Source organism: Triticum aestivum, chromosome 6D, assembly GCF_018294505.1.
Source record: "Triticum aestivum cultivar Chinese Spring chromosome 6D, IWGSC CS RefSeq v2.1, whole genome shotgun sequence".
Classification (NCBI taxonomy): Eukaryota; Viridiplantae; Streptophyta; class Magnoliopsida; order Poales; family Poaceae; genus Triticum; species Triticum aestivum.
Window position 1 is genome coordinate 80770555 of NC_057811.1, and position 13547 is coordinate 80784101.

Below are 13547 nucleotides of genomic sequence, written 5' to 3' on the forward strand. Positions count from 1 at the left end.
CGTGAAGTGGAGCATCGGCGAAGTAGTCGGAGTAGAGCATGCAGTAGCCTTCGAGACGATGCCGGTTTTTTGCTTTCACCCGCCCAAAAGCCGAGCCACCTTGCCGCGGCTTTTCAGTGCTCGCCAGCAGCTGGGCGAGGGCGGCGAGCACCATCAGATGCTCTTCTTCCTGGACGTCGGCCTCGGCTTCCTCCTCCAGCAGCGCGGCGAGCGCTTCCTCGTCATCCGAGTCCATCGCCGAGGCAGACAAATCGCCGAACACCTTGCGCCCGGTGGGCGTGCACCCGCCGCTAAACTGCCCCTCCGCGGCCGGAAACGCCCAGCTGCTGTTGGAGGGGCTGCCTTGGCGAACCTCCGCTATTTTTCCGGCGGGGAATGGCTATCTAGCGGTGAAAGGCGGCGGCCGACGCCGGGATATAGCTAGTGGCGGCCGAGGGCGCGGGGGCTGGAAGGCGAGTCGGGGAAGAAAATCTTGACTTTTCACCTGAGGGTGTGGGCCAGCCGCGCTTTTCCCTTGCGCCGGAGCCTCCGATCGCCCCCCAGTGCGCCGGGTTCGGCCTGCGGTCGCCGGGCGGAAAAAGGGCCGAACCGGCGCTTTTCGTCGTCCTGGGGGCACGACTGGGGCTTTTTTTAGCGCCGGCGCCGAAAAAGTGGCCTGGGGGGGCCTGTTGGGGGCGCGGCTGGAGATGCTCTAACACCACCAACTCCTCCACGGGGTGGCCAGATGAGACTCCGGCATAATCCGATGGTGGCGTGGTCGCATCGTACGCCACCTCCCCATGACAATGTCCGCTGCGGCTCCTCCCCCTCCACGCCCACCTCCTGAAAGCACCTTGCTGACACCCACGGGAAGAAATGCAGCGGGGGAGGGGGCATATGGGACGCCCATCGACGGGAACCACGACGGGGATGAAAAATCGCTAGAGAAATCGACGGGCTCAAGCCGTGGACGTGCCTGTGCTTCTCCCCACGCTCGAGGCCGCCGTCGTGTCCCGCTCTCGAGGCCGCCGGCATGTCCCATGCTCGAGGCCGCCGGAGGTCGTCGGCCGGGTGTTCCTTCTTGGTGGCACAAGCTATCCCGTCGTCGATTTGGACGCCGACGGAGAAGAGAACCTCGCGCCTCCACGCCCGAGCTCCTGCGAGAGAGGAGCTCACGAGCGACGACCGCATCCTCAAAGCCTCCCCCACCCGCTTTCCGCTCACCCCCTGCACATCGCCATCTCAGCCGCCGTCGGCAAGCTGCCGCGCCGGCCACACCTCCTCTGTTTTCTCTTCCCTCCATCTGTGCGCTGAGAAGAGAGTGGAGACGGAGTGTGTGTGTGTGTGGGGGGGGGGGGGGGGGGTTGGTTCGTGGCGAGACGGCGTCCGTTGTCCTTCGTGGCACCTCCGTACGCCAAGATCGAAAAGAGACAGTATGGCACGTTCGAGAGTTATCAATAACGTTATTTTTTTGAGTGAACAACGAACAAGCAATTTCCTCATCCCACATACCAGCAACTGCAGGAGCTTCAATCTAATTTGTCATACCACGATATTCTTATTCGTGCTTATTCCCACGAATCTTATTTCTTTTTGGACCTATGTGCCTTTCGGGATTCACTTTTATTGGTCATGTTTAGCTTTTTGCTGTCTAATGCATGGTCTGTTTTAATCATTTTTCTATCTTGCTGCAGTTAATTATGAATGTTACATGTTAGAGTGATTAGTTTTTTCAGTAGCATCCATGCAGGAACTATCCGATTGAACTTTACCGATCTGCTGGCTGAGAGTACCCTGTTTTTATATCTACATCTCAATTTCTTGCAAAGCTAATGGCTACAGTAGGTGGGATTATTTCTGTATCAAGCAGTTCAGACGGAATTGCGTTTTAGCAAGTTTCTACAGCCTATTACTCTGATCACGCTTTTCCTATTATGTGATGATGGATTGAGTGTGTACAATGGCTTCTCATGGAACAATGAACAGGTAGCTTGCTCAGTTGGATACAATTACCCCTCTTTTGTTATTTAGAGTGGTTCATTTTATTTCTCTCCTATCAAGGATAGATGGTGACCCTCTTCCGTGCTACGAAACCTATCAATCGTAGCCTGCTTAGGACAGGAAACATGTCTAGCACGACATGGCTTTGCTCTGATTAATTTCCAATGATGGCCTCTTTTCGTAAACAAACGGAAAAACAGAGGACACTATTTGGTAGCATCGTCCAATGATCTTAGCTTCCGACCTCACATCACAGAGATCCACGTAAGGAAATAATTGCATTGATCCATCAAAATATTTTGGCCGGATCTCTGACCACGGAGATGCCGGTTGGTAGTACTGTCTTCCGTTTGTCCTTTGCGTACGTATTTGTTAATACAAATATATTTGCAGAATAATGTCAAACTGATGCATTTCAACGGCTTAATTTTCACGGCCGGAGAGAATTGTTTTCGTCGAGGCGGCAAGTGATTGCGACTTTTCTTGCGACTTATTTCCCCAACAATCAGTCAACCACTAGAAGAACTGGACTGTACATCCCTCCGCTCCAAGTTTACGTAAATGTAATCCTCTGGAGAAACGATCAACTAGAGTTGTTTGTGTACAAGGACGTCCAACAGAGTGAACCAACTAACCAGCACTCCTTTTTTGTTAACAGCTAATCAGTACTCGTCTAGCTTATATATATATATACGCGAAGCGAGAGGCCGGCTTGGTGGAGGAGCTAGTTGTACACGTACTCTTGTGGCACGGGGCAATGGCGGCGGAGCGAGGAGAGGCGGCGGTCATGACGGAGGCAGAGGCGAAGTCCTTCGTCGAGCAGTTAGTCGGCTTCACCGGCGACGACCACGAAAGGTTCCTGCTCAAGATCAAGAACCGCTTCGACCGGTACGTGCATGCATGCGAACAGGACACGTATAATCATCGATCGTACATGTGTTAATTTGTGTCCATCAACTTGTTTGCAGCGTTGGAATGGAGCTTCCGACGATCGAAGTGCGCGCGGAGGGGCTGGCGGTGGAGGCGGAGGCCTACGCCGCCGGCAGCCGCGCGACGCCGACCATCCTCAACGCCGCCACCAACGCTCTTATGGTATTCATATACTTTATATCCATTGGATAACCAGAAGAAGCAGGAGTATTAGTTTACGGAGGGAGTAGTTAATAATTAATCCCGTTCCCGACCGTGGTGTGTTAGGATGTGGCGAACACGTTGCGTATGGTACCAAACGCCTGGAAGACGAAGCATGCACTGCTCCACGAAACCAATGCCATCATTAGGCCACGCAGGTACTGCATATAATAGTAGCTAGCTTCGGTTTTTCATGTTTGCATGGGCTAATTTTTCTCTTCTCCATTTTGATTTTGTTTGTTTCAAGGATGACTTTGCTGTTGGGGTCTCCGGGGTCTGGGAAGACCACATTGCTCAAGGCTTTGGCCGGACGGATGCTAGACTCAGGACTCAAGGTCTCTTCTTCTCTCTTAAGTTGGTGCTCATTTTTCTATCATATGTTATTTCCTCGCTTACCTACAACTTTTGTCTTGTATAACTTTACTATTTGCTAGCGTGTTTTTTATGTGTGTGTGTTGTGTTGGTCATGTGCATCCTAACTATATAAGCGCTGAGCGTCAGCTTATTATGTTTGTATCATCTTGATGCTCCATTTTAAGTCAATAAAATATACGGTTTGGTGAAAAAGTCGGTGCTCATTTTCTAATCACACAAAACTTGTTTGTAAGTAATTTATGATAATAATTAGATAAAGCGATGCAGGTGTCAGGGAGGGTGACCTACAACGGACACGGCATGGAGGAATTTGTCGTCGAGAAGGCAGCAGCATACGTTAGCCAGGAGGATCTCCACACCGGGGAGATGACCGTTAGGGAGACGCTCGCCTTCTCCGCCGAGTGTCAAGGCACCGGTGACCGTCAGGGTAACTGAAAAACAAAGAATAACCAACCATGGACCAGCTGTTGTTTTATCAGTCACCACTTTACAAAAATTCAGATGAAAAAAAATAGCACTCCGTCCCGACAGGTGCATAGGATGTGCACGTGCTTCTAGGTCAGCAATTTGATCTGCCTAGCCAAATGTGTACAATTCCTCCACCCCGAATTACTTGTCGCAGTAATTGCAGACGAAGAGAGTATATGTGAACAAAAATTATATATTTAGAAACTTCATCCATATATGAATATGATGATACACTTTTGTTGGTATATACAATATATATTTAATTTGTCAAATCGACGATCTAGAAACAAGTGTACGCTCTATGCACCTGTTTAGAAGGAGTGTGTACTATATGCAAGGTAAATTTTGTGTGTTCTTAGCTTTTTTTCAGCGTGTCTTAAATGTGCGTGCTCTATTCAGATTTGTTAGCCGAGCTGACGAGAAGGGAGAGGGAAGCGGACCTGACACCGGAGCACGACATCGACGTGTTCATGAAGGTGAAAAACTAAAGTCTATGTATTTTTTGTCGATGCAATTTTTTTTTAAATTGAAACAATCCTTTTTAGGAGGAGCGCTTCAATACATGCCTCCTGAAATAACTTAAAGGGTATTTTCGTACTCAAATTAGTTGACTTAAATTGGCCTAGCTATAAATGTATCTAACACTAAAACATGTCTAAACACGTCCGTATCTAAGAGTAGCAGAACAGAAGGAGTAGATGGTAATTAGATCCAAATCCATAGGAATGCCCGTTTTTCGTATCTCCATCTATCTTCCTCTTCCTTCGTCGATCTCGTGCGCAAGTATTGTCTGAGGAATCAATGACCTTGTCGAAGCTTTATGATCCTGATTGAGGTGTCCGCTCCCGCCCGCCCACCCACCGGCCACGCCCTTAGATCAAAGACGTAGCCGAAGAGAACTAAACTGGATTTAGGGGATGCAGTTAAAGACATCCATTGCACTTTGAACAATGAATCCATCTATAACTGAATTAGATCCAACTCGTGCGAACACTGACGGCCAGAGACAGATCGATATGGAGATCAATTTGACGAGTTAATTTCTCAACAACACGAGTTAATTAAATAGACAATATTACCTTTATGGTTGAAGAGGTATGTTTTAATCTCAACCATGCATCTGCATCGAAAGTTCTAAACTTTGCCTGAGGGTGCACCAAAGCAAGCTTTAGGATGTATTGGCCCACATGCATGTTTTGATTTCACCTTCTCTCGCTTAGTCACATAAACAACAGTGTAGTATTTTGCTCCAACAATTTGATCTAACAATATATCATTTATATCAAGTTGTAAAGCAACCCTAATTTCTTCCTTAGAGTCACATGCTCACATCAACATAGTTTCTGACTCATTGAGTACTATCTTACAAAACTTCCACTGTTTCAATGTTTCTTGATGCATAGTTTCATTCTTGTAGGAATCTGCAATTGGAGGCAAGAGCAACATAGTTACAAACTATATAATGCAGGTTTGATTTATGGGCTTTTGGTTCTCTACGGCTCTTCAACTTTTATGATTCCGTTCACATATTAATATTAGAGTTACTTCAATTGATAGCACTTTACTTTCACTTCAGATCTTAGGACTTCATACCTGTTCGGATACATTGGTTGGAAATGACATGGCAAGAGGTATATCCGGCGGACAAAGGAAACGTGTCACGATAGGTATGTTGTACAAGAAGCTCCCATGTTACATATTGAAATTTCCGCAACAATGAATGTTATTTTTTGAACTACTTGTATGACTTTGGCATTTAAATTAGAGGATTTTTATTCAGTTCCTCAAAAAATGTCATATGCAGGAGAATTGTCATGCCAAATTGGTAGTTGTATTATTTTGTAGTAACAGATCAACACACTTATGCTTGCTTGACATATCTGATTGGTTGCAGGAGAAATGCTCATTGGTCCAGCGAGATCCCTTTTCATGGATGAGATCTCGAATGGGCTTGACAGCTCAACTGCATTTCAAATAGTGAATTTCCTAGGGCAATTGGTCCACATACTTGGGGGAACAGCTGTCATCTCTTTACTTCAACCATCACCTGAAACATATGATCTTTTTGATGATGTCATGCTCCTGTCAGAGGGCCATGTTGTCTACCAAGGGCCCAAAGAGAACGTGATTGAGTTTTTTGAGTCCCTAGGCTTCCGATGTCCCCAGAGAAAAGCTATTGCTGACTTCTTGTTAGAAGTACACACATCTTAGCTTCGCAAATGTCAAAAATATATATTAAATCATAGCATATTGCTCACATTATTTTTTTTATTTGATTGAAAGGTAACTTCAATTAAAGATCAAAAGCACTACTGGACAAGGGCTGGTGAACCTTATCAGTACATCACCGTGGAGAAATTTGCAGAAGCTTTTCATACATTTCATGTTGGTCAGATAATTCTAAAGGCCCTTGAGATCCCATTTGAGAAGAACCAGAGTTTGTCGCCAGCTCTAACCAATTCAAAATATGGTGTGAGCAAACGGCAGTTGGTCAACGCCATATCTGCTAGAGAAATCCTACTTATGAGAAGGAACTCGTCCCTATACATGGTTAATTTTGCACGTGTGAGTTCATACCCCCCCCCCCCCTTCACCCAATATAAATTATTCTTTTGTTTTTCACATTCATTTCTTCAAGACTTTGCCCATGGTTTTTGACAAGAATATATTAGTTCCCATATGCCTTTTTAATATGTTTATAGTAATACATTACGCTTTTCACCAACCAATTTGCTCCTAGTCCCACCAAAAATACGGACATGGCTTTCTATGGACCTAACATGACACAATTCAACTAAGTTGAACATCACACTAGTTATTTAACATGATTGACACATGAACAGACCAAGCTAGCCACGAACATAACATAAACAGGTCATATGAGTTCTAATCTAGTAGTCCTAGCATGTCAATGTGTACTTTAAAAGGCCATTCAACTCATCTGGTATTATGTGAGATGGAAATTTAACCCCAGGTCCTGAATACATGAGGTCAAATTAGGCGATGGAAGAGAGTCACCGGACAGATGCTACATGCATGGGCTTACATGTACTGATAAAAGGTGTACTCGAATTGTTCCAAAATAATTGAAGCTCTAGATTTCCCCTAAGTCAAATTTCATTAAGTTTGACCAAGTATATATAAAGATACTTCAACATCTACAACACCAAATTTGCTACATTAGATTCATTATTAAATATATTTTTCATGTTTTATATAATTGACATTGTATACCTTAGCAAAAATAAGTCTTGGTTAAACTTTAAAAAGTTTGACTTAGGACAATCCTAGATTTTTCAAATAGTTTGGAATGGAGGGAGTAGTATCTAGTATAAAATATCTCGACAATGTGAAGTTCTACAAAATTCAAGGAATACTAAAAGTTCTTAATAGTGTCTCAAAGATATGGGATCATGCGTGATCTTTGCTCTAGAATCAATACTTGTTGTAGAATAATAGCGCACAGTTTTCATACTTAAACTGTATGCAAACAACTATCGGTTATAATGAATACTCTTGTCACAGATGGCTATGATAGCATTCATCGCGTTAACAATCTTCTGGAAAAGCAATATGCATCGCGATTCATTGACTGATGGAGGGTTATATCTGGGGGTGTTGTTTTTCTTTGTGGGTGAAACCATGTTCAGCAATTTAGGTGACCTTGGCGGAACTATCATGAAACTGCCACTTTTCTTTAAGGAAAGGGATGTTTTCTATCCGGCATGGGCGTACACTTTGCCTCAATGGATTCTTAAGATTCCCATCACCCTTGTTGAAATCACAATATTGGTTTCCATGACATATTATGCAGTTGGGTTTGACCCAAATATTGGGAGGTGAGCATTACAAATGAATGGCAAAAAAATTCTATTATGTGCAGTTTTTCCTGGTCCAAACGTTTGCTCTAAGAACTAGTTTTTACATTGATGTTCATCCTATATATTGTTTCTTTTATATTTGTTGAATTTGCTAGAGAGATATAGTGTATTATACTATGACTCCTTTTCTTTCCTTTTGTTTTTTCTATTCTTGGTTTATCTCCTTGTGCATGCATATATATATTTAGAAACATTGCAAAAGCTAAAAAAAGTGTTGCACTCAGTAGATTAAGTATTTCTGGCAATAGAATACTTGTAGATTAAGTATAATTATAAATTGTAGTATTACTTGTGTATTTTTGTTTGAACATTGATGCACTTTGGCTATGTATGTTGTTGGGATTTCAAGACTCGCTAACTTAGGAAACCCCATTTTTATTCAAGGAAGAAAAATAAAATGGAAGCAACTTTGAAGAAAGTGAATACAACAAGTTGATTAAACAAACATAATAGGTGTTATTATTTATTATTATGGTGGTTCATGAGTTTATTTGTAGAGGTGATTTACGCTTTCATTACATGTTAAGTCTATTAGGTGCACACTCTAATTGTATTTGTTGCATTTCCCATTCAATGAAATTATTTGTTTTATGTTAACCCACAATACATAATAAATGGGCAAACAAAAATGACCTACACATTTCAGGTTCTTCAAGCAATATTTTTTGCTTCTAGCACTAAGTCAGATGTCATCTTCCTTGTTCCGGTTGATTGCTGGAGTAACGAGAAACATGTTTGCGGCAAACATCTTTGGAACATTTACAATGCTTTTGCTTTTGCTGTTAGGTGGATTTTTGCTTTCTAGCGGTAAGTTCGCCACTAGTAGTCATTCCATAATTTGTGTTTTTCTTAAATTTGTGGCTCTTATTCGCTCCCTTTCCCGTTCAGAAAACTTCAACAAGTTTTGGTTGCTTGGATACTGGATCTCACCATTGATGTATGCACAAACTGCAATTTCGACAAATGAATTTACATCTCACCGCTGGAGTAAAGTACACCTCAAGACCAAGAACTTTGAAACTTATAGAAAAAAATATGTCTGACAGTCTAACAAACTTAACATTTGGCTTTTCAGGCACTTCCTAGGTCAACAGAGCCATTAGGAACAAGTGTCTTGAAATCTCGAGGGATATTTGTGGAGGCAAAATGGTACTGGATTGGCTTAGGTGTACTGATTGGATACACAATTATATTTAATGGCCTCTACACCGCAGCTTTTACATACTTCAAAAGTACGTTGAATTGCATGACTATTGCGTCGACTTGTTTCCAGATACACAAATTCTAAAGGAAGATGGTTTGTTCTTGTTTGTAGCACATGGTAGAGGCTTTTCATCATTGACAAACAAGGCACTAGACAAAAAATTTGCAAAACTGAGTAGGGATGCTCCCTTAAAAAGATCTCACCAAAAAAGAGTAATGAATGAAATGGAGAGTCCTACAAACAACGGAAGGGTATCGCTTCCATTTGTGCCACTTTCACTTACCTTTGACAACATAAGGTATTCAGTAGACATGCCAAAGGTAAAACAACATGTCTCGTATTATATCAAGATAATATTAAGAACTAGCATGGGAAACATACTTCCCTCATGCTTATTTACTCCGGCGTTCATTTTTCAGGAAAATAAAGCACGGGGTGAGACAAAAGATCGTTTGGAAATACTAAAGGGTGTGAGTGGTTGCTTTAGACCAGGTGTGCTGACTGCATTAATGGGCATTAGTGGTGCCGGAAAAACAACGTTGATGGATGTGTTAGCAGGAAGGATAACCGGAGGCTACAGAGAGGGGACAATAACTATCTCGGGCTACCAAAAGAAGCAAGAAACCTTTTGTCGTATATTTGGATACTGTGAGCAGTCAGATATCCACTCTCCACACTTGACTATTCTTGAGTCACTTCTATTCTCCGCGTGGCTTCGATTACCATCAGAAATTGACTCATTAACAAGAAGGGTCAGTTTGATAAAAAATAACAACAAAGATTACTTATTTTCTTTCGAGTTTTTATTTAATGTTTTTGTTAATTTCTTTGTCAACTTCTGGATGCAGATATTTGTTGAGGACGTGTTGGAGATCTTGGAGCTCACATCATTGGGAGGTGCACAAGTTGGATATCCTGGAGGATATGGTCTCTCAATTGAGCAACGGAAGAGGCTGACCATTGCAGTAGAGCTTGTAGCTAATCCTTCTATTATTTTCATGGACGAGCCAACATCGGGGCTTGATGCTAGGGCTGCAGCAATTGTAATGAGGACTGTCAGGAACCTGGTGGACACTGGTAAAACTGTTGCCTGCACCATTCACCAGCCAAGCATAGACATATTTGAAACTTTCGATGAGGTAATGAAGTTATTGCTTCTAGTTGCAACCTGTAGTGTCTTGAATTGTAAGTTTGTTTCATAGTATTCTCGATGAATTGTAGCTTTTTCTACTGAACCGAGGAGGGGAGGAGATCTATGTTGGTCCACTGGGCGAGCAATCTTTGAATATGATCACATACTTTGAGGTTAGTCAAACAGAAGCATGAAAATTACCTTTTTACTACTCTATAGATTCATGGAACTTGCCAGGAGTGAAATTATTGTTGCATTTGGTTTATTCAGGGAATAGGCGTTAATAGGATACAAGATGGGTATAACCCCGCAACTTGGATGTTGGAGGTAACCTCAACATTACAAGAGCAAATGTTGGGGATTAATCTTTCTGTAATATTCAAACAATCAGAGCTATATCAGTAAGTGCAATGCATCTTAATAATCCTTTAATTTTAGGAACTAAGAAAGTCCCAGTTACAGAATGTAACTTATTACTATCTTTGGAGTAGAATTATAATCCAGAAACATTTACCTACCCAAGCTATCCAAGGTACCAAAACACATTGGATCTCTTAAATCTAGTAGCTATAGAAGAATGATCTACCGCCTTATGCCAACTTGTCCTAAGAATTATTTAGTGGATAGAATCTTATGGCTAGTCAATGCAGAATTATGTTGTGAACTAGCTTGACTATGTTGCCTAGAATTCATGTATGTAATACCCAAAGGAGGTAATTCTTTCTACATAAGGTGTCTGAAGATTTCGCTTGTGTGAGGATCTATACCAACTACTTTGTTCTAGGGTCTTAGGTCATATGCTGCTAGTTGGCCTGCTACCAGTTATTACTAAAATTGTTGGTTGCTTTCATTTTTTTGTTTTCTCATCCAAATAGTTTGTATGGTAACTTCCTAATAGTTTGGGGTTGAAGCATGTACATATTCTAGTATACAGATGTCCTATTATTAGTGGTAGTTTCATGCGACTATAAATTTGAGGTGTAATCGCAATGATTTAGTTTGTAACAAAATAGTTTTTTTCTAAAGGCATCAAATGTGTATGGAATTCGAATTTGGTTGGGTGCACAAGTTCTTATTCAAGAAAACACAAGATCATAGATATAACAAGTTAGACTCCATTTGGTGTGCATATTATGGTAGCTACAGTTCACATTTTTATTTTATGATTTAGATACATGAACAACTTTGAAGCATCTTTTAGCTACATTCTAGAATCATAATGGAAAATGTCTACTACTTGTTTTTGTGAGAAATAAAATTCTTATTACAATATGGGAATATTGTAGTCATTAATTAGCTTTGCCATGTCTTGTGTAACTGGAAATTATAGAGCACAACAACGACCAATCAATAGTTAATTATTGTTTGTGGGTTTGTTAGTTGTTGTTCGGCTTAAGATGGACCATGAACCTAAGTGTTTTTTACACCTTTAGTTCATATATCTGCTTAGTTTAGTTTTGCATCATATTCATATTATTTTTCTAGGTCTAGTAACTCATAATGTCATATCGTATGGTTTGACTCCATTGCCCTTTGTCGCTACACATGTTTCCTCTACTTGAGCGATATTTCTAGAAATCAAATTAATTTTATTGTGCTCTATTTTGTCGGGATGCACATGACATGTTCCAACACTACTATTTATAATTTCAGGAAGAACAAGGCCTTGATAAAGGAACTAAGTATGCCTCCTCCTAGCTCAACCGATCTCCATTTTCCTGATGAGTATTCACAATCTTTAGTGAAGCAATGCTTAATATGCTTATGGAAGCAAAACTTATCATATTGGAGGAACATTCATTACACTGGGAGTAGATATTGTATCACCATAATCATAGCACTGCTTTTTGGCACGGTATTCTGGGACCTTGGAATGAAAAGGTGGGTTTTTCAATTATCACCTGATTGTTATTTGTTCCTGTATTGTGGTCTCCACATTGTAAAATGTTTCTCTACACCTTACAGAGCGAGACGACAAGATTTGTTCAATTCCATGGGGTCCATGTACGCTGCCATTCTAATGATCGGTATTTCGAATGCATCGGGTGTCCAACCGGTGATTGCAATGGAAAGAATAGTGTTCTACAAGGAAAGAGCATCTCAAATGTACTCATCCCTACCGTATACATTTGCACAGGTGACTAATTCACCTCACTCGTGCATACTGCGTGGTACTTATATTTTATATCTCGAATGACTTGATGAAATTGTCATTATTATCGCAGGTTGTAATTGAGCTCCCATACGTACTCGTTCAATCTCTTATTTATGGAGTTTTGGTGTATGCAATGATAGGATTTGAGTGGACTGCAACCAAATTCTTTTGGTACTTGTTCTTCATGTACTTCACATTCTTGTACTTCACATTCTTTGGGATGATGGCTGCGGGACTTTCACCCAGTGGTGGTATCGCAGCAATTATATCATCTGCATCCTATGGCCTATGGAACTTGTTCTCTGGGTTTCTCATCCCAGTTTCTGTGAGTTTCTCCACCCACACAACATATTTATGCTCAATTGGTTCTAGTCCTCCAGCTAACTATATGAATATATCTTGATTCACAATACATTTTTGGTTTGATGCAGAGAATTCCTATCTGGTGGAGTTGGTATTACTGGATATGCCCGGTTGCATGGACATTGTATGGTCTAGTCACTTCACAATTTGGGGATGTCGAGGAGAAACTTGAGACTGATGAGACTGTAGCAGAGTTCCTGAGGAGCTACTATGGTTTCAAGCATGAATTCTTGGGAGTGATTGCCACAGTGACTATGGGATGCACTGTGGCTTTCGCCCTCTTGTTTGGCTTTTCTATCAAGTATATCAACTTCCAAAGGAGATGAGGCTTTAACAAAACTAGTAGTGGCAAGAAGAAATTATAGTCTCCTTGCGAAATATGGTCGAGAAGTATATTTAGTGTCAGATATATCCGTCACACCCCACATATAGACAAGGTGGTGTTGACAGGGAGGCACCATGGTCGGAATTGTGACCACGTGTGGCATGCGTGAGTTATTGGCTAGGTCTATGTGTAAGTGTTGTTAAAACTCTCTGTAGTCATCCTATCAAATTTTCAAAAAAAGAAATGGGTAAACTCTGGAGAGACTCATCTCTTTGGCCATATGTCTTGTGTTTTGTGATTTGTTTATGTCTTCTTTTCGTCGGTGATATCTTCTCAAGACATCACAAATTGGTATCTAGAGGTACATTTGACTTGCTATGCGCTCCCACTCCTGAGACCATCCCAATTGGTTGGAGGTCGCTTCGCCTTGATCTCCTATAAGTCCAAAATTGGCATTTAGAGGATTAAGGGGAAGTTGCGTTGGCTCCAAAATTAAGCAACCGAAGTTCCCAAACTTGCTTATTTTTTACTTG

General features: G+C 41.7%; 1 protein-coding gene across 1 annotated transcript; it reads left to right on the plus strand.

The window, feature by feature from the left end:
* Positions 1–2737: 2737 nt before the first annotated feature.
* Positions 2738–13015, plus strand: LOC123141211 (ABC transporter G family member 37-like). The gene is made up of 22 exons (XM_044560415.1): positions 2738–2868; positions 2949–2997; positions 3359–3446; positions 3740–3913; positions 4354–4430; positions 5372–5422; positions 5531–5621; positions 5849–6150; positions 6238–6519; positions 7480–7793; positions 8482–8642; positions 8724–8827; positions 8911–9067; positions 9109–9359; positions 9459–9791; positions 9888–10178; positions 10261–10344; positions 10442–10572; positions 11825–12052; positions 12137–12308; positions 12397–12651; positions 12758–13015. The coding sequence occupies exons 1-22, from the start codon at positions 2738–2740 to the stop codon at positions 13013–13015; spliced, it is 3984 nt and encodes a 1327-aa protein (XP_044416350.1).
* Positions 13016–13547: the final 532 nt, after the last annotated feature.